This window comes from Cyclospora cayetanensis, unplaced genomic scaffold (assembly GCF_002999335.1).
Source record: "Cyclospora cayetanensis isolate NF1_C8 unplaced genomic scaffold, CcayRef3 CcayRef3_contig_253, whole genome shotgun sequence".
NCBI classification, from domain to species: domain Eukaryota; phylum Apicomplexa; class Conoidasida; order Eucoccidiorida; family Eimeriidae; genus Cyclospora; species Cyclospora cayetanensis.
Window position 1 is genome coordinate 1 of NW_020312207.1, and position 17,862 is coordinate 17,862.

A 17,862-nucleotide genomic window follows, 5' to 3' on the forward strand; every position below is an offset into this window, starting at 1 on the left:
AGATTGAGAGGAGTTAAACAAATAAGAATAGAAAAGGAGAGTGATGGGGGGGATGGGGGGTGGGGGGGGGTGTGGTGGGTGTCGGGGTTGTGGTGGTAGTGTGAGGGGGGTGTGTGTGGGTGGGTTGGAGGAGTTGAGGTGTGTGTGGGGTGTGGGGGTGAGGGGGTGGGGGTGGTTGTGGGTGGCGTAGTGTGTGGTGTGGGGGTGAGTGGGTGGGTGGGGGAGGGGGGGGGAGGGGAGGGGGGTGGGGGTGGGGAAGGGAGTGAGGAGGGGGGGGATGGTTATTGTGGGGGAGGGAGAGGCGGAAGCCGTTTTTTTGATTGGTTCTTGCTGAAGTGCATGCAGAGGCTTCTCTGTATCGAGGCTGTCTTGGCTTAGCTGTGTCGTTTGATGTGCATGTATGTATGCATGCATGCGAATTCGCCGCAGCGAGGCTTAAAGCAAGTGGCGGGAGTTGAACTCTTTTTACCCCCTGGCATTGCGACTTCCTGTCTGCCCCTCTCGTGTCTCCTCGTGGCGCTTCGTTGCCTGCGCACGCCAGCCATCAGGCGATACGAGCGGGAGCTGCAGCCGCTAGCAGCAGCAGCAGCAGCAGCAACAGCAGCAACAGCAACAGCAGCAACAGCAGCAGGCGCTCAGAAATCGCAGGAGCAGCTGCGCATTTCAAAGGAGACAATGGCTGCTCTCCCTTGCTGCAGGAACGTGTTTGTTCTGCTGCCATTGGCAGGTCGCTTGATGCTGCTTTCTCGCGCAGCCACTGCAGCTCCTGCGTTGGCTCCAGGAGACTTTCCTGCTGCCCCCCTTGCTGCCCGCGATGCTGCAGCAGCAGCAGCAGCAGCAGCGCGGGGTATTCCTTTGCTGTGGGGCCCCCCCGGCAGTCACGCTGCCGCTTCTGCAGCCGCTGCAGCGGCTGCAGAAGCCACGGGATGGAGGTGGGAGGCTTCCGAAGTATACGACATCACTGGAGATATTTCTTACAAGCTTGCGTGCTGCTTCATGCTGCTGTACGGACAGCCGCTGCTGCCTCGCCAGCCGCCCCCCCTAGACAAATTGACCATTCAAACGACAAAGGAGAAGCTGAAGAACACGTTTATCGAGGTCTCGCTGCCCACCACGATGCTCGGGGTGTACATCCACCGCAGCGTCCAAAGGTGCACCGGCTGGAGTCTCCATGAAAATGTGAGTGACTTGGGCTCGCCCTCCTGCCTTTTTCCCCCCTCCCCTTCCTCGTACAAAGACGAGCAGTTCGCAGGAAAATCTCAAGAGGGCTTCGCGGCTGTGGGCATTTGTGGCGTGGGTGCGCATCTCGGTAGTAGGGATTTAAAAGCATCCGCAACTTTTGCGTGGCAATCTCCCTCTCTCTCTCTGTATATGTGTGTATATATATGTGTGTGTATATATATGTGTGTATATATATATGTATGTGTATATATATGTATATATATATATATCTATATATACATGTATGTGTGTCTGTGTGTGTGTGATGTGGATGTCTACAGTCTTTCGCAGTTCATTCGTTGTTGATTCCTTCCCGCGAGACTCGCGAGTTCGCCCGTTTTGCTGTTTCTGCCGTTGATCTCTTTTGTTTTAATAGCCAAAAGCCTCCAGAAGGCAGCAAGCCTGCAAGTGTGCCGCCCCTCCTCACGGACTGTGTCAGCAGCATGAAAGTTCTCTCGAGAATCGCTGGCGATGAGGCGGAAAGTTTGTGGGAATGCGTAGGCGACCCCCTCGCAGCGCCTGCCTACCTGCGTGGTTTTTTGATTGATTCGAATGGAGTGGGCTCAGTGTCACCGTTCTGTTTGTCTCCTCATCCCTCCCGTCCCTGCTGCCTTCCCTCCCTCTTGTCGGTCTGCAGCTACACGAGGGCGGAGGAGCTATCCATTCTTTCCCCCCCCCCTAAGCCGCACTTTCCTCTCTTCCTGCAGTTCCTGCACGCACAGAGGCACCCGCAGCTGCCGGACCGCATCGTGGCTGCTCCCCTCTCGACACTGCAGCAGCACAATGTCGCGATGCAGCAGCTGCTCCAGCAGCAAACGGCGCTGCTGCTGCTGCTGCTGCCACCAGAGACGCTCCAGCACATGAGGATGCAGGCAGTGGCTGAAGTTGGAGGCCAGATGCCTCCCGTGCCGCTCGTTCAGGCGGCTTTCCAGGTGTCTCCCGCCTCTCTTGTTCCCTTCAGTGCGTTCGCAGGCGCCTCTGCAGCAGTCGCCGCCGCGGCTGTGGCATTGCTGGCGTCTCGCCCTCTGCACCTGCTGCCTGCATCGCTGCGGCAGTACCCTCTGCATTTGCTGCTCCAGCTGCTGCAGTCTCAGCGGTCTGCCGCAGCAGAGAGCGAAGCGCTCGAGAGGGTGGGGCTGGCAGCCAGAGCAGTTGCGGGTGGCCCCTCCACGAATCCGCTGCTGTGGGAAGCGCTGCGCTCAGTCTTGTTGGAGCTCACGCTGCTGTTGTCGGACCGCTTCGCCTCCGCCGCTGGACCTCTGCTGCAGCAGCAGTCGCTCGACAGAGTGATTGCAGAGGGAGACAAGGTGCCATCCGCTTCCGTGCTCCTGCTGCTGTTTTCCCAGGCGTTTCTCGTTGCCAACGTGACTGCGGAGCTTTGGAGAACCTTCTTGGAGCGAATTCGGGAGCGAACTCCGGCGGCGAACGCGACGCGGCGGCAAGAGGATCAGGATGCGCTGATCGACACAGTCAAAGCCTTCAGCCCTAAGCACCTCGGAGGGACGGAGGCGGAGTGGTCCTACCTCTCTGCCAAAACAGACGCCCTCTTGCTGCTCCTGTTGCAGTTTTCCCACTTCCACGCACCAGCAGCCGCACCAGCAGAAGCTACGGATGCGCCGACTCCCATAGTCGAAGACGGCCCCTCAGGCGGCAGCAGCAGCAATAGCAGCAATGGCAATAGCAGCAATGGCAACAGCAGCAGCAATGGCAGCAGCAGTAACGGCAGCAGCACTACCTCATTCGCTGCGGCGACTGCTGCGCTGCAACTCACACAGTGGTGGCGTCGTGTTGGGGACTGCCGGCGTCTCTCGTGTTTGTTTTGCCTCTCCTCTCTTTCCGGAAAGGGAGAGGAGTTGAGTGAGCGGCAGCAGCAGATCAAGCAGCAGCGAGGGCTCTCTGTGAACCTGTCTACTCGCCAGCTCTCCTCTCTTGCTGCCGTCAGCAGTTGTTGCAGCAGCAAGAAGGATGCGCTGCTGCTCCACGGGCTTGCAGTAGAGGCCAGTCGCCTCCTCTCCTTTCTGTTTCACGGAAAGCTGCCACCTCAATCAAAGGGAAGACCATCCGACTGGGCTGGGCCCCTTCTCGAGCAAGTAGGGAGTCTCGAAGGGATGGAGGACGTACAAGCAGCCTTGGCGCTGTCTGCTCCGCTCAGCCGTGCGAAGGAGTGGGTGGAGCCTCCTGCCTTCTTCTTCTCCTTGCTGCTTATCCGCAGCAAGTGCTTCAGACGGATCGCGGCGGCTGCTGCTGCTGGCAGCAACGACACGGCAACGGCCGTCGTTGCTGCTGTTGCTGCTGCTGCAGAAGCGGCGCATCCCCGACCGCTGCCAGACGTCGCACGTCTCGTAGCAGCAGCAGCGTCGGCATCGGCAGCGACAGCAGGAGGCGCTAGCAGCAACAGCGCCATCGGTGATTCCAAGCCAGCAGCTCCCCAGCCTGGGGCAGGAGGGAGTGCCGGCAAGGCTTCCGCTTCTCCTACTGCGCCCACAGCAAGCAGCCTCTACGCAGTGGCTCTCTGCGATGCGGCGGATGCTCTCCTGGTGTCTTGCGTGCAAGCATTTGGGGCAGACAGCATTCTGGGGGGAGAAGTCAAGTCAGCACTGTTAAGCCCCTCGTCCTCCCGCAGCACCAGTCACGCTCAGCGCGTCTTCGACACGAGCAGCAGCAGCAGCAGGCATGGTGGCATGGGCACGCAAGCTGTGGGAAATCCACCGAGTGCTGTCTCCTGCAGGAGCGCTGAGACAGTGGAAGGGGCGACGGGGGAAGCCTTGCGCTTCGTGTGCTCCCAGGTGTCGCTGCAGCTCTATCTTCAGCATGCGGGAGACATCGAGAGCCTCGTCGAGGCGGAGGGAGACCCCATGCCGCTCGTTTTGCCGCTGTATCGGCTGCATGCGCTGAGAGTTCGCGTGCTGCTGCAGTCTGGTGGGCGCCTCTGGAGGCTTGCTGCTCTCTTTCCCTGGAAGTATTGCTGCAACAAGGCAGACTGGCCTCAAATCCTGGAGGCTTTAGACGCAGCGCTGTATATGTGGAGGACGGGGAAGGCGGAAGTGCTGCTGCAACAAGCGCAGCAACCCTCTCTTCCAGGGGATCATGTACTGCCTCTGCAGAGTGGGGCAGATGTCATGCGGGATGTGGTGGAAGCCCTTCAATACCTCTCAGCAAAACGGTTAGTCTGGTGGCAGCAGTAGCACTAGCAGCAGTAGCACTAGCAGCAGTAGCACTAGCAGCAGTAGCACTTGCAGCAGCATTCTTGCTCCTAATTTCTTCTATCCCCGCCTTCTCGCTCTCTAATTCTCTCTCTAATTCTTCGTCCCCCAGCCTCTAACACCCCGCCCGTCACGCCGTGCCACCCCTTCTCCTTCTGCCCTTAAGGACGCCCTCCTCTCAGCAGGCGCTTCGGCTCGCTACTTCCCGAGTAGTCAGAGCTCGCAGACAGCCGCCTGCACGCATGCGCATGCTGTGTAGAGTGTGGCTGTGCATGCGCGTATTATGTCGTGTTCAGGCAGTTGGGTCTGTGGGCTTCTACTCCGCGTTACCTGCTGACACGCCTGTGCCTGGCAGGCGGCGAGTTTGGGGCTGCATGCAAGCAAATAAAGCATTTGTTCTCCAGAGGCTCCATAAGACTGGCCCCCCCCGACTCTTGGCTAAGCAATTACTACCAGGCTTTCAAGGCCAGACGCCGTGGGTTCGATGCTCGCCGACTGAAGGTGTGTTACTTGTTGTACGACACCATCAAGGGGCTTGCGCAAGGGGCCCTTGCAGCGGCTACAGAGGGAAAGCAGCGGCAGCTCCAGTTTCAGCAGCAGCAGCAGCAGCAGCAGCAGCAGCAGCAGCAGCAGCAGCAGGGGCCTGTGATGCCGGAGGGTTGGGTGTATGGGGGTGTCGAGAGGATAGAGAGACTTGACGAGTTGCATGCGGCGATTAAGCTGCTGGTGGAGGCCCTTGACGTCCAGTTGAAACTGCTGCGACGCCTGCAGCAGTGGCTGCAGCAGCACCAGCAGCTAAAACAGCAGCAGCAGCACCAACAGGAGGCACCGGATGAGGAGATACGCCTCACGAGCATGCCCCTCCAAACGGAGGCAGTGCGGATTCTTCTGACGGTTGCTGCCGAGGCCTTTTCCGCCCTAACCGAGGCGACTCCAGAGGTCCTAGATATGAATGAAATGCGGCAGGCGATCAGCATCATGTTTCCGCAGAACGAGGTGCCTCCTGCGGAGCTGCAGTGCACGTACACTCCAGATACGGCGGCTTTAGACAAGCGTCTCCTCGTGTTTCTCCGGGATATCGTTGCCTCGACGCGCTCGTGTCTCCTGGATCTTTCCGAGGGAACGGAGGGAGAGTTTCTGGGGGGGGGGCCGTACCAGCAGCTCGAGGGGCTGTTTGTGCAGCTGGAGGCTGTGTTCGTTGCTGCATGCAAGAAGCTACTGTACTGCAATCCACCACCCTCGCATCAGGCAGTCAACATGAGACTGAGCTTGGGTCAGCAGGTTCGCTGCAGCTCCCAAATGCGAGAAATCGAAGAAGGCAGAGAGGCGCATGCGGCTCTTCAAAGAGCCATTCGCGCAGATGGAGGCTCTGGAGGCAGCGGGGGAGGCACTGGCAGGGGGAGAGGGAGGGGACGTGGGGGATATGGTGGGCGCGGAGCAGCAGCTGCTGCTCGTGCTGCTGCTGCGGCAGCAGCTGCTGCTGCTGCTGCGACTGTTGTACCTGCTACACCCTCGGCGACTGTGGGTGCTGCAACTGCAAGGGGCATCAGTCGCCAACAGCGCAGAGCTGCACGCAGTCAAAGGATGGGGGGGGAGTACTTTGAAGGCCATATCTCTGATGGGGAGCAAATACGTGTGACGGAAGATCCTGTGTTGCAACAGCAACAACAGCAACAGCTGCAACAACAGCAACAGCAACAGCTGCAACAGCAACAACAGCAACAGCAGCGGCTGCAACAACAGCAACAGCAGCAGCTGCAGCTGCAACAACAGCAACAACAGCAACAACAGCTGCAACAGCAGCTGCAGCTGCAACAACAGCAACAACAGCAAGCACAACAGCAGCAACAGCAGCTACAACAGCAACGGCGGCAGGTCCAGGCACAGCAGCAGGAGCATCTCAAGCAACAGCGCTTGCAGCTGCAACAAAGGCAGCAGCAAGCGCAACAGCTGCAGCAGCAGCAACTGTTGCAGCAACAGCAAGCGCAGCAGCAGCAGCAACAGCAACAGCAACTGTTGCAGCAACAGCAGCAGCAAGCTCTTCAACAGCAGCAGCAGCTTCTGCAGCAGCAGCAGCTTCAGCTCCAACAGCGCCAGCTCCAGCAGCAGCAAGCGCAACAGCTGCAGCAACAGCAACAGTTACGCCAGCCTCAGCTTCAAGCTCAGCTTCAGCAGCAGCAGGCACAGCAGCTCCAGCAACAGCTGCACCAGCAGCAGCTTCGAAGCGTCCCCCCGCAGCTGCAGCAACAGCTACAACAGAAACAAATTTCGCAGCAGCTGCAGCAGTTGCAACCGCAGCAACTGCAGCAGCAGCAACAGCATCAGCTACAACAGCAACTGCTACAACAGCAACTGCAGCGCCAGCAGCAAATGCAACAAGAGCAGCCAGTGCCAAGACAGCAGCCGCTTCCTTCTCCGCAGCTTCAACAGCAACTCCTATTACAACAACGGCAGCAGCATTTGCTGCTGCAGCAGCGGCAACACCAGTTATTGCAGCATCAGCAGCTGTTGCAGCTCCAGACATCCGCTTTGCCGTCCAAGGAGGCACAGCCCACTGGTGCCGCAACTCAGCTGCAGCACCAACAACTGCAGTTGCAGAGGCATCTCTTTCAACAGCAGCTGTTGCAGCATCAACAGATGCTGCAGCAGCAGCAGCAGCAACTGATTCAGCAGCAGCTGCAGCAAGGGGCGGATAAGCGCGGTGCTGCTTGGGCATCTCCCGGAGAACAGCAGACAAAGAAACAGAGGGGAGACGGCGTGGGAGACAGCAGCAGCAGCAGCAGCAGCAGCGGGGCCCCTGCAGACGCAGAGGAGCTGCAACAACCGTAAGGGGCCTTCGGCCGATAGCGATTTTGGCTGAGGCAGATAGCTGCTGGTGCGTTTCAATTGCCTTCACTATAGCTGCTGCCGAAACAGCGAGCCGGTATATGTACAGTGATCTACGAAAGCCCATTTGCTAAGTTACACTGTACGGGAGTGCCGTGGAAGGGCAGCTCTTTCGTTTCGCATTGAAATGCTAGAGTTTTCTGCAGCGTAGCAGTAGCGCATAAGCCCGTAGCAGAGGCGGCTGCAGCAGATGTGCTGCTGCGCTGGCTATTCGTCTATGTACCAAGCGGACGCGCATAGAGTCAGTCCTCATGGCAACGTATCGAGCAGGGGTGTATCCCGCCTGATGGCAACGCGACTGCACAAACTTTTGCAAAGTCACATGGTGATACCTACTCTAGGCTAATCACGGCACTCCTTATTAGGTCTTGCTCTTTTAGAAGAAAATTCGGTTGGTTCCCCCTGTTTCCGCCGCTCCAGGGAGGGACTCCCCCCATACCGACTGCAAGCCAAAAAGACAAAGGGCTCCCATTCTACCTGCTGATCGAGGAAGCGGCGCGTCAACACGCAGCCGCAGGCACAAACGGGAGTCCATGAGTGAGATGGTGCGCCAGCTGCTACAGTGCATCCGCATCTGCCTTTACCATCGTGCCCAGTCATGACATGTTTAGATGTTGCGTGCAACTTGGCTCCTTAGTTGCGCCGACCACGGCTGAATTTGCTGGTGTAGGCAAATGGGTTCTCAGGGGGTGGCGGGGCTGCCACAGAGGCCCCCCTTTCCTGGGGTGGCGGAGGCCCCGGGATGGGCAAGGGGGGCCCCATCGGGGGGCCTCCGGAGGGGCCCCCTCCCCACCTGTGTCGTACATTGCGCGCATAAGGTCCCTGATCCATAGGAGGCATGTGATTGGCCATTAGGCAGGCTTCAAGTTCCTCTCGCGCGCGTTTTCCTCGCTCGCCTCCTTCCCCTCCTCTCCCTGGGTCGTAGAAATCCCTCCATTCATCGCGCCACTGCCGGCCGCTTGTGCCTTGAAAGAAAACGAAATTTGCACCCAGTTCAACACAAGAATTTGAAATTCCCATGAACTGGCCACCGCTATTTTGCAAGGAGCACCGGTACACACAAAGACACAAACACATACATGCACACAAAGGCACAAACACATGCACACACGCATACACACACATATAAACACGCATACACACACATGCACGCACGCACAAAGGCGCATCGTGTCACATCATTCAAGTTTCTTGATGGCTTTCACATGAAGGGTAGCAGCCGCATACACATATGCAATACATAGATTTTTATTCGGAAAGGTGTGTGTGCGTCGTCTACGTCGTACCCCTTCCATATTTTCTTTCTCCATCTATGTCTCGGCCGCTGTCGGGATCGACGCGGATGACTCGCCCATCGCACTGGGCCCCTGAAAGGATCTGAACGGCCACGTGAGCTTCTCTGGGGGAGCGGAAAAATATGAAGGCAAATCCACATGGCGCTCTCGTAAGCCTGTTTAAACCCATCACTATTCGGTCAACCGATCCCGCATGCCTGGCAAGCTGCACAAACAGTGGGCACAGCCAGCGTGACAGATCCTCATTCGCTCCCTGGCGCGGCGCATGTGCGTGGTGAAACAGTGTAGAATCATGCACAGGGGAGGATCGGCACCCGAAAACAAGCAACTAGTCGAGAGAAGCGACAAGAGGCATCTTTCATGAGAAGCTGCATGGGTGCAAACCTCATAGAGCTCTTCTTCTGTGGTGAAGTAGTTCAAATTGCCGACATAAACGGCTCTGGAGTTGCGGACGGCCTCATTCCAGTCTTCCAGAGAGCTGCACGTCTTCCTATCATAGTAGGTGGGCACCTTCTTGAGGCCCAAGTACAGTTCTGCCATCCTTAAAGCAGGCTAGACATGGCATGGATGCCGCCCTATATCTAGACCCCCATACACCTTGAGAAGACGGACCTTGGCCTCCAGACATTGGAAAACACAAATGCTGAATTTTGCTTGAACGAAAATGCGGGCAACCGAAACTCGCTAGCGTGGAGCTGGAGACATCATCATTTTGCATGCAAAGGATGGGGCTGCGGTAAGAGGAATGGCGGTTTCTCTTGATATACGTACTTCAAAGAAAAATCCTGTCGCTTTCTGCTTTATTGCGGCAGAACCCGAAGCGACGTGTAATTCGGTCCTTCTAGGACCGCCACGGCTTTGAGTAAAGTAAAGGGAATGACTTAACTCAGCGAGGCGTTCTGCCAATTGAATACACTTCGAAAAGGACGTGCTGATGCTGTTCAAATGATTTTTCTCCGAGCAGAGACTGTCTCATTGGTCTGCTTTTCGTCTCTCCGCTAAAGTTCACATCTCCAAAGACACGGGAGCCGCCCAACCGAAACAGCGACATCAATAAGACAGTCGCCAGGAGCCTTGTTAAGGCAGATAGATTCATCTTCTTCGGAACACCTGTCTTAGTTCACTTGTCCTCGTCTCTCTCCTCCCCGTTCTGGTACGCAGCCGCGCCTTCGTTTTGAAAGCGGTATACACTGGAAGCCTGGCAGACACACACGCCGTCTGCAATAGACTGAACAGGAGCGAAACGGCGATAATGGGTTTTATCGCTTCCTCTGCTCTAGCGGTGGGTGCAGCCGCAGCAGTTGTTTTCGCCATCATCATTGCCTTCCATGACTTGGCGCTTGAAAGGCTTCGGAGATTTTGCATCCCGACAGCAAAGGAGGCGGAGTGGGCCGCTGCTTATGTTGAGGTGGCAGATGAAGACGTTGATGTTCTTTCATACGGCGAAGAAGAACTAGGGGTACTCGATTAGTAGAGCTCAGATCACCTCGCTTTCCCTCGCGTGCCATAGCCCTCCTACTGAGGCAGCCTTCACGTCATGACACTTGCATTTCACCGTTTCCCACCATGTGGGGGCGCATCAAAGTGGACGGAGAGGCCTGTATATGCCTCTCTCAGACATCAGAAGAGTTGCAACTGGGTGCCTTCAGAGCGCGTTCATGGGAAGCTTGGGGGGTAGAGCCTCACCGCTTTGTGCCTTGTTTATGCGGCCTGCTATTTCTTACCGTTTGTGTTTGTCAATTTCATCCAATTGTTTTGGTACAGGGGGCGGAGAGCTTTCTCGAAGAGCCCGAGGGCTTTCTACTGACTTCCTTGTGGGACGGCCGCATTGTTCGGCTCCTAACCGATCGAAAGATGCAACATGTCGCCTCAACAGGTATCCCCTGTGGCCGAGTTTCCAGTAATCTGTTTTCTTGCCCGCCTTGCCTATTTTTGCATGCCCTTTTATTGTCTGCTCTCTACATTCTTTTTGCCTGCATCTTGAGGGAGGACGTAGACAGGCGACTTTTTGGGGGGGTGGATTGAGGGTGCAGAAACATCGTGCAGGAGATGCTTTCTACCCTACGTGTGCCACAGGATGTTCATTTTGCGCTTAAATTACACTGCTTTTATTGAAAGGAGGGTGAGGGCTGATTGCGGCTTTTTTAGGCAGTCACCACGGCGTGTCTTGCTCGCGGGATCGCCAGAAAAGGGTCGAGACGCGCTGCTCTCGACCCCTTGGTCTGCAGTTCGCGTCAACTCCCCGGAAGGAAGACAAAACATTCAGTCTTGTAGTTTGCGATGGCTGGCGAGGCCTTCTGCAAGTGTCTGTCCCATCATCACAACAAATCGAAGCGGGTGTACCGCCCACACCTTCGTCTCATGCGCGCCAGCTCTTGCAAGGCGCAAACAGCCAATCAGTTTTCATCCCCAACGCCATTACGGAACAAGTGGATGGGAGATTTTTCGTTACTGATTCTTCCGAACACAGCGATGCCAGCCGGGTAAGCGACTCCCCCCGTGAATAGTACCACAGAAAACATCCATTTCGCAGGACAGCCCAGGAGATGGGCATACCTCTTACACGACACAGCAACAGAGGAGCTTTGATTTTAGAGGGCAGCACAAGTCCTCTTCTGCCTTTCGAATAATTTCGTAGCGCAGCGATTGACCACCCCACGCCTTCAAAGAGCGCAAATGCTCATTGTGCTTTCCCTTTGCGATGCAAATTTGAATGAGCCGCTGGACTTCCAACATTACCCGCCTGACAACTCATGGTTTTGATGTTAGGGGGTGTCGTCGAGGCTGTGCTGAGGCTCTAGAGCGTAAAACGGACGGCCTTCATTATGGGCTTCTCTTGTGCCTTGCGGTGTCTGTACAGTTCGGGCTGATTCCTTTTGAAGGCGCCAACTCAGGCACAGGCCGTCTGTTGTCTGTCGACCTCCAGTAAGCCGTCACGTATGTTGTGGAGCTGTCGCTTGTGGCAGTGCTGCAGGAGGTGCCTCTATATCTGTCTGACGATTGAAAGCAGCTGGTGCATGAGCACATATGCTGCGTCTCGTGGCATATGCTCCTTGCCCTTCATGTGCGTTCTTGCTTCTCCTTCTGGACAGGATGGACACCGCGGAGGTTGTGGGTGACGCTATTCCGTTTGCAAATGGTGCAGTCCTCTCGTACGATAGGTCAGGAGTTCTGGTTGCGGCACTAAATCCTCGCGAAATACGGTTTTACCCCTTGAAGCCTGCCAATTCTCGTGAGCTCTAGAGATCACAGTAATGGCAGCGGTTAAACGGGGACGTGACAGGGATGCAGAGGGAAAGATGTAGCGGATGTACACCTTGTCGTGACGAGGCGAGGGGAACGGATTATCCGCCTTTTGAAGGGTCACCTTAGGATGACCAGCTATTGATGATGATGCATAGTCGAGCACAGCATTTTGGATATAGGTGAAAGAGTCCTGCTTTAGTACGGCCTAGAATCTGCGATCCATGTCGTGTTTTGCAGCCGTCTCTGGGCTTGTTTGTTCGTTATTCGAGTTCTTGAGGCTCTATGGCACAGGACTGCGGCTCTGTGGGCTTTTTGTGTCGTATTGCGTATTGTTCAGAGGACTGGAAACTCGTGAAGACGTTGCCTGTGCCTCCAGATAACTTGACGCGCGTGCCCGTGAATGGGCAGCGGCTGTATGCTGCTGTCTCTTTTGGGGCCGCCTTTCTACCTCCGTTTTTCGTTAACAGTGACGCAGATGGGCTTTGGCAGCAGCTAAGGGCGGCTGCATGGACGGCGTTGAGTAGAGCCACGAGGCCCTACAAGCCTTTTCCGCTTTTTGGCGGGCTGTTGTTTCCTGTGAGACTTGTAGAACGATTTCCTAATGCCACCCAAAGACCTCCCAGGCGGATGCGCCTCTGTGAACATGGCAGCACTCAAAAAAATTTTGTGGCTTCGAGTGTTGCGGGAAATGGCAGTGAAAGGCACCGCCTAAGAACTGCTGAAAAGCTGTATAGACAGCAGCTAGGATCAGCTGCATCAGCAGTACTGAGCAAGCGGATGACTATTTTGCATGTGTCTTTCTTTTGGTTCTGAGGTTGCTATGCCACTTGCGTGAAAATGATTTTCAGGTGATGCGGCTCCTTCCTGCGTCCTTCTTTGACTTTTTGATCAAATTTGGAGCAAGGAAAAGCAAACGGGGGGGCCAGGTCCTCCTGTTCGACGAGAGGGGCAAGCTGCACAAGTGGCTTTCTTGTAAGACCGTGTTCATGCTTGTCACGTTTCGCAAATCGCTTTGAACTCTAAACAAAATATGACAGTCTGCACGCCTTTTCCGTGTAATCTGCACACAAATAATCTTTAATGCCATCTAGTGTGTGTGGATCCATGTATTTCTTTCTTGGTGTTGTCTGTTCTTGTGTTCTGCAGTGCCACCCAAGTGCCGCTATTCCTCTGAAGCCATCTTGCATAAATGGCCTGGAGCCACCGAGCCCGTGATGCTTATCGGGGCCTTCAGACCAGAGCAGCCCCTCTGTCAAATCAAAATCAGCAAGTATCTAAGTATGTAACGACCTAACTAGTGTTTTAACCGGCTTTGCGCAGTGGCTTTGTTTGTCATATGAGCGTTTTGTTAGCTCATGCAAAAAGAACAGATGGCAGGTTTGGCGAGCGGCATTCGTGGAAATGTGGGAATAAGCAGTAAGCGCTCACTCCTCGTGATTTGACGAGTCCTTCAGCTGCTCTATTCCGCTCTAAGCGTGAAGAAGAGTAAAGCATATGAGGGAGAAGGGAGAGAGAAGGCGATGCAAAGACCCAGGAGGAAAACCCGAGACTGAGACAGCGTGGGCTTCTGGGTAGCAGAAGGGCTCATCCCCCCTCTCTAAACGCGCTAATAGTGCCGTTTGCGAGTCCTTCATGTGGCTCCCTTCGCCGGAAGTTTCGTTCTATCATGTTTCCTGTTCTTATATCTGTTGATTTTTAGCTGTGTCGTCTTTCCTTTCAATCGTGCATTTCCTTTGTTGGCTCTCCAATAGGGGAAAAGTTTGCACTCCCGCCGTCCCCACTGGTAAAATGACTAAACGTTGCGTCTGTATTTGTGCATTTTCACAACGGCCAGACTAATACTCAAGTATACAAGGCCCACAAAGGACTATGAGAACAAAAACTGACACTGGGAACGAGAAGTTTTTGAGCGGCCAGCCAGCCCTGTCTGGGGCTGAGTTTCTAGTTCGTCAGCAGGCCTGGACCACCCTGATGTAGAGAAAAAGGTGTTGACCTAACGGTATTGAAGCATTGGTTGTGCATATGGCGTTATGGCCATGCGGGAGATTATGTGCTGCGAGCAAGTGACCTCCGTGGTGCCTCCTTTGCTTGACATAGGCATGGCAAACACAGTAGCTGAAATAACTCGCCCAGGTAGAAGACCCTTTACCTACTGATGCACATCAAGCATGCTAGCCTGACAGCTGTCTGTTGTAAGATCTAGTTACTTCACGAGCCACAGCATGTGCCTTTCCCTGCCTACCCTCCAACTTGGGCTTCGTAAAGAGGGATAATGTACGAAGCCTATTGCTTGTGCACCGGTGCAGCCTAGTGTGCACTTATTTTGCTCGGTTTGGATTATTGACGGCTAATAATGGTCACGAAGCCTTCTACTGAAGCATTTTAGGTGTCTTCTACACACGATGACTGATCTCACCGATGAGCAGCACACCGTTCCTCCAGATTTTAAATATGTTTGTGTACACTAATGGAAAAGCGAGAACATTTTGCTCTTCAAACTGTCGCTCAAAATAGTCTTGCGGCTATAATGGAAAAATTCGGCTTCGCAATGAGCATCTAATACCACTTTAATAGTGCCACAGCGCCAGGCTGTTCCTCTCGCCGCCTCGAGTGTCTCTGCAGCAGTTGTCTGGTCTGCGCAAACCCACCAAGTGAACGAACAAATAAAATGTAACTTGTATTAGATCTTGTTTTTCTTGAGGGCTTGCCTTTCTTTTTATCTTTTGCTTGATACTGCTGTCCGTAAGAGCCATCATCAGCAAACGGCGAACTATAGTCCGACCAGCGGTCCATGTTTGTCGTGTCCTGCTTTTCTTCCCTGTTCCAACCCTCTAAAACTGCAGTTTAGTACTGTTTACCTTTCCTCCTCATCACCTGCGCGTCTCATCTAGCGATGAGAGGCCATGCGACTGCCTCCACTACTTCGCCATTACCACCGTCGACTTTATATAGTTTCACTTTACCAAAGCTCCCATGCGGCCCGAATAAGTTCAAAAGGGCCTCTTACCAAAGTATTAAAGAGATCTACTCATGTTGGGAGCACTAAATGCTGATTTTTCCGTCGTAGCGAATACCACCCGTCAATGCGATGCCACTGCTGCTGTCTGCCAGAAAAAAAGTATTCGTAACAATTGGAAAAAACAATGGCGGCATTAAATGCCGTGATCGGAATAATCGAGGCTATGGAGGATTCCAAGAAGAGACAGGCAGCACTCGACTCGCATCAATACTCGAAGAATGGTAAGCACTGCTCTTTCTTCCTTCATCTGGTTGCTTCGTCAATCCTTTCCTCATACGCTTAAAACTAATAAGCTTACGTGAGGGACTGTCCGATTGGTATGGATTAATATTGTAAGTCTCTGCCCTTTCTTCTTTCCCTCAGGAATTCTACGCTATGAATTCATCTTTGGCCGGTAACACACTACCTATTGCTTCTCCCAACCGGAATACGCGTCCATGCAGCTAAACTGGAAAGAGAGCATGCAGGCAGTCTGAACGCCGTCTGTAGCTCACTGTTGGGCTCTTCTCTGTTTCCTTAGGCAGCTAGATGCAGTAGGGTTGTTTGTAAGGCTTTCACATCTAACAAACAGCTGCATTCATGCGGCCTGGTGTTGCTGTGTTATCTCTTTTTGGCCGGCTGCAGCGGCTTCGTGTCCTCTGGAGGAGGAGAGACGACGGCTGAGATACTGAAGGAAGTCTCTCTTCCGAATTTCGGCAAAGCCATCGGTGAGCACAAAACAAGCTAATGTTAAGCCCCCAAACCTGACACATTTTATGCCTTGACGTGTGCCTTCAAGTGTGAAGCTTTTGCAACCATGAGCATTTAAGCATACCTTCAGGACTTTGCGCCTTATCCACTCCTACCATCGATGTGTTGCACTTTGATTATGTCCGTGTTCTTGTTTACTTGTCTGCGTGCGTTGTGAACTTTGCAGATGTAGGGTGCGGCATAGGTGGCAGCACAACAGCCCTTGCTGAGACGTTCAATGCCCATGTAATGGGCATAGATTTGTCTTCCAACATGATTGCGATTGCAAAGGAACGATGTAACGCTCGGTCCGATGTGGAATTCCTTGTGGCGGATGCCTTAAATATCCCAATAGCTCCAGAGACCATCGACCTCGTTTACAGCAGGGACACTATTCTGCATCTAACCGTCGAGGAGAAGAAGCTACTTTTTAGCAGAGCCTTCTCTTGGCTCAAACCAGGTGGACAGGTAATATTGGCTCTTTATTTGGCCAGAGAGGCAGCCGCAGCTCTTTCCCGCGACAGCAGGTGTTCTTTTATTGGGCACTGTACACATCTTGTGTGACGTTTGCTTTTTCCTGTCTCGTTACGGCCTTTAGGTTGCACTTGCGCTGCAATGTACTCACAATTCACTGAAAATGGCGCTTTTACAGATTTACCTAAGCAGAAATGCAAATGGTGCTCCACCTACTTCATGAAAAAATACTACACGTCTATACAGATCTACTTCACCCGCTTGGTGGCTATGTGATTTGGCACAAGCACTTACGATTGTGTGCGGTTTTTCGGTGTGTGCGGCCTCTCCTCTGTCCTCTTGATTTTCTGTACCTTTTCTCCGTTTCTTCATCTTTTGCAGCTCGTGATTACAGATTACTGCTGTGGACCCCCCGAGTCTTGGGACGACGAGTTCAAGGCATATCTTAAAGAGAGGAACTACCATCTGGTGCAGCTAGACCAGTACAAGCAGCTTTTGGCAGACACCGGGTTTCATGTAGTTAAAGCAGCAAACCACACACAGAGGTGAGTCTGTTGAAGTCGAAGCAGCTCGGGATGCCAATGCATGGTATACGCCTCGTTTGATTGTAACCTATCAGCATATCCATGTGCGTGTGCAGTTGTATTTCAAGCGCACTGTACCGGTACTTCCGTGCATTTCATGAACAGTTGTATGCCAGTATGCTTGTTTAAACAGTACTTCTTTTTTGCCAGTTGCTTGTTTATTGGCTCTGGTATTAATTAATCGGTTGCCTCTCGTATTTGTTTTCAATTGAACCGAACTCGTGACGATCTCTTCACTGTTAAGCTGCCTTTCATTTCTATTTTTCCTGCATTTAATACGTCTCGAGGTCCTGCTTCCTATCGATCATTTTGAACGCTCTATTTATCTTGTCTGTCAAGGTGGCTAAAATCCTTGGATGAGGAGAGCAAGCGGCTGGAGGCAGAGAGGGATAACTTCATGGATGTTTTTACGCTAGAAGATTTCGAGGATTTGCGGGACGGATGGGAGAGCAAGAAGAAAAGAGTTGGCAAAGGACTCCAGTTTTGGGGCTTCTTCATTGCGTTCAAGCCCACTGAGAAGCCCACAAAGTAGTCTCTCATCAGCGTGCAAAGTATACAAGCCAAACTGAAAATTCACACATCCACTCACACAAGACCGCAGACAGCGAGGGATAGCGCAACTGGGCAACTTCAGTCCACGCATATACAGGCAGTGAAATCACTCTTTCGAACGGATGGCTTCACTTTGTTGCTACGTTGCCCTGATGTGTGCACACTATGTCTGTACATAAGCGACGCTTCACTTCCAGTAGGGACTTCCCCCCTTTTTTAATTGTCCGGAACGGCCTAGACCTGTTGACAACTGCGATTCAAATGAATCTACTGAACAGGATCTGTACTTGTTATGTGCTCGGGTGAATGGGCAATACATTTGCGGTTGATGAATCGTTAGGGTCCAAAATACAAATATTGTGATCCTGATTTTTTAGAAAGCTGTGAGCATGCATGTACCAAAAAGTGAGCTACGCAACTGAAGAACTGCGCTGTTTCCACCTACCATTCTCTCCAGTCGAACGCTTTATCGGTAGCTCACCCGTCAACTAAGAGACTCTGCTGTTGCTCTCACCCAACTTGTCAGGAAAATGTCTGCGTTGCAGCTAGCCCGTAGGAGCATCCGCTAACAAAGTGGTACCTGGCTCTAAACTAGGAAAGGCTCTTTGATTTTCTATGCCATTGTAAGTTTGTAAGCCACTTTTGAGAGGCAA

General features: G+C 53.5%; 4 protein-coding genes across 4 annotated transcripts; 2 read left to right on the forward strand and 2 right to left on the reverse strand.

Moving 5' to 3' along the window:
• The first annotated feature begins 675 nt into the window (after positions 1-675).
• On the forward strand, positions 676-4,227 carry LOC113147525. The gene is made up of 4 exons (XM_026338362.1): positions 676-1,179; positions 1,503-3,135; positions 3,364-4,081; positions 4,197-4,227. The coding sequence occupies exons 1-4, from the start codon at positions 676-678 to the stop codon at positions 4,225-4,227; spliced, it is 2,886 nt and encodes a 961-aa protein (XP_026194147.1).
• Positions 4,228-4,338: 111 nt separating this feature from the next.
• On the reverse strand, positions 4,339-5,971 carry LOC113147526 (ice-structuring protein A-like). The gene is made up of 3 exons (XM_026338363.1): positions 5,926-5,971; positions 5,023-5,117; positions 4,339-4,539 (listed from the first exon to the last, which is right to left on the reverse strand). The coding sequence occupies exons 1-3, from the start codon at positions 5,969-5,971 to the stop codon at positions 4,339-4,341; spliced, it is 342 nt and encodes a 113-aa protein (XP_026194148.1).
• A 1,972-nt stretch (positions 5,972-7,943) lies between these two features.
• LOC34619988 (nuclear cap-binding protein subunit 2) lies at positions 7,944-9,145 on the reverse strand. The gene is made up of 3 exons (XM_026338364.1): positions 8,990-9,145; positions 8,597-8,810; positions 7,944-8,275 (listed from the first exon to the last, which is right to left on the reverse strand). The coding sequence occupies exons 1-3, from the start codon at positions 9,143-9,145 to the stop codon at positions 7,944-7,946; spliced, it is 702 nt and encodes a 233-aa protein (XP_026194149.1).
• Positions 9,146-14,994: 5,849 nt separating this feature from the next.
• Positions 14,995-16,622, forward strand: LOC34619990 (phosphomethylethanolamine N-methyltransferase). Its single transcript, XM_026338361.1, has 5 exons — positions 14,995-15,091; positions 15,234-15,264; positions 15,495-15,577; positions 15,787-16,067; positions 16,455-16,622. The coding sequence occupies exons 1-5, from the start codon at positions 14,995-14,997 to the stop codon at positions 16,620-16,622; spliced, it is 660 nt and encodes a 219-aa protein (XP_026194146.1).
• The last annotated feature ends 1,240 nt before the right edge of the window (positions 16,623-17,862 follow it).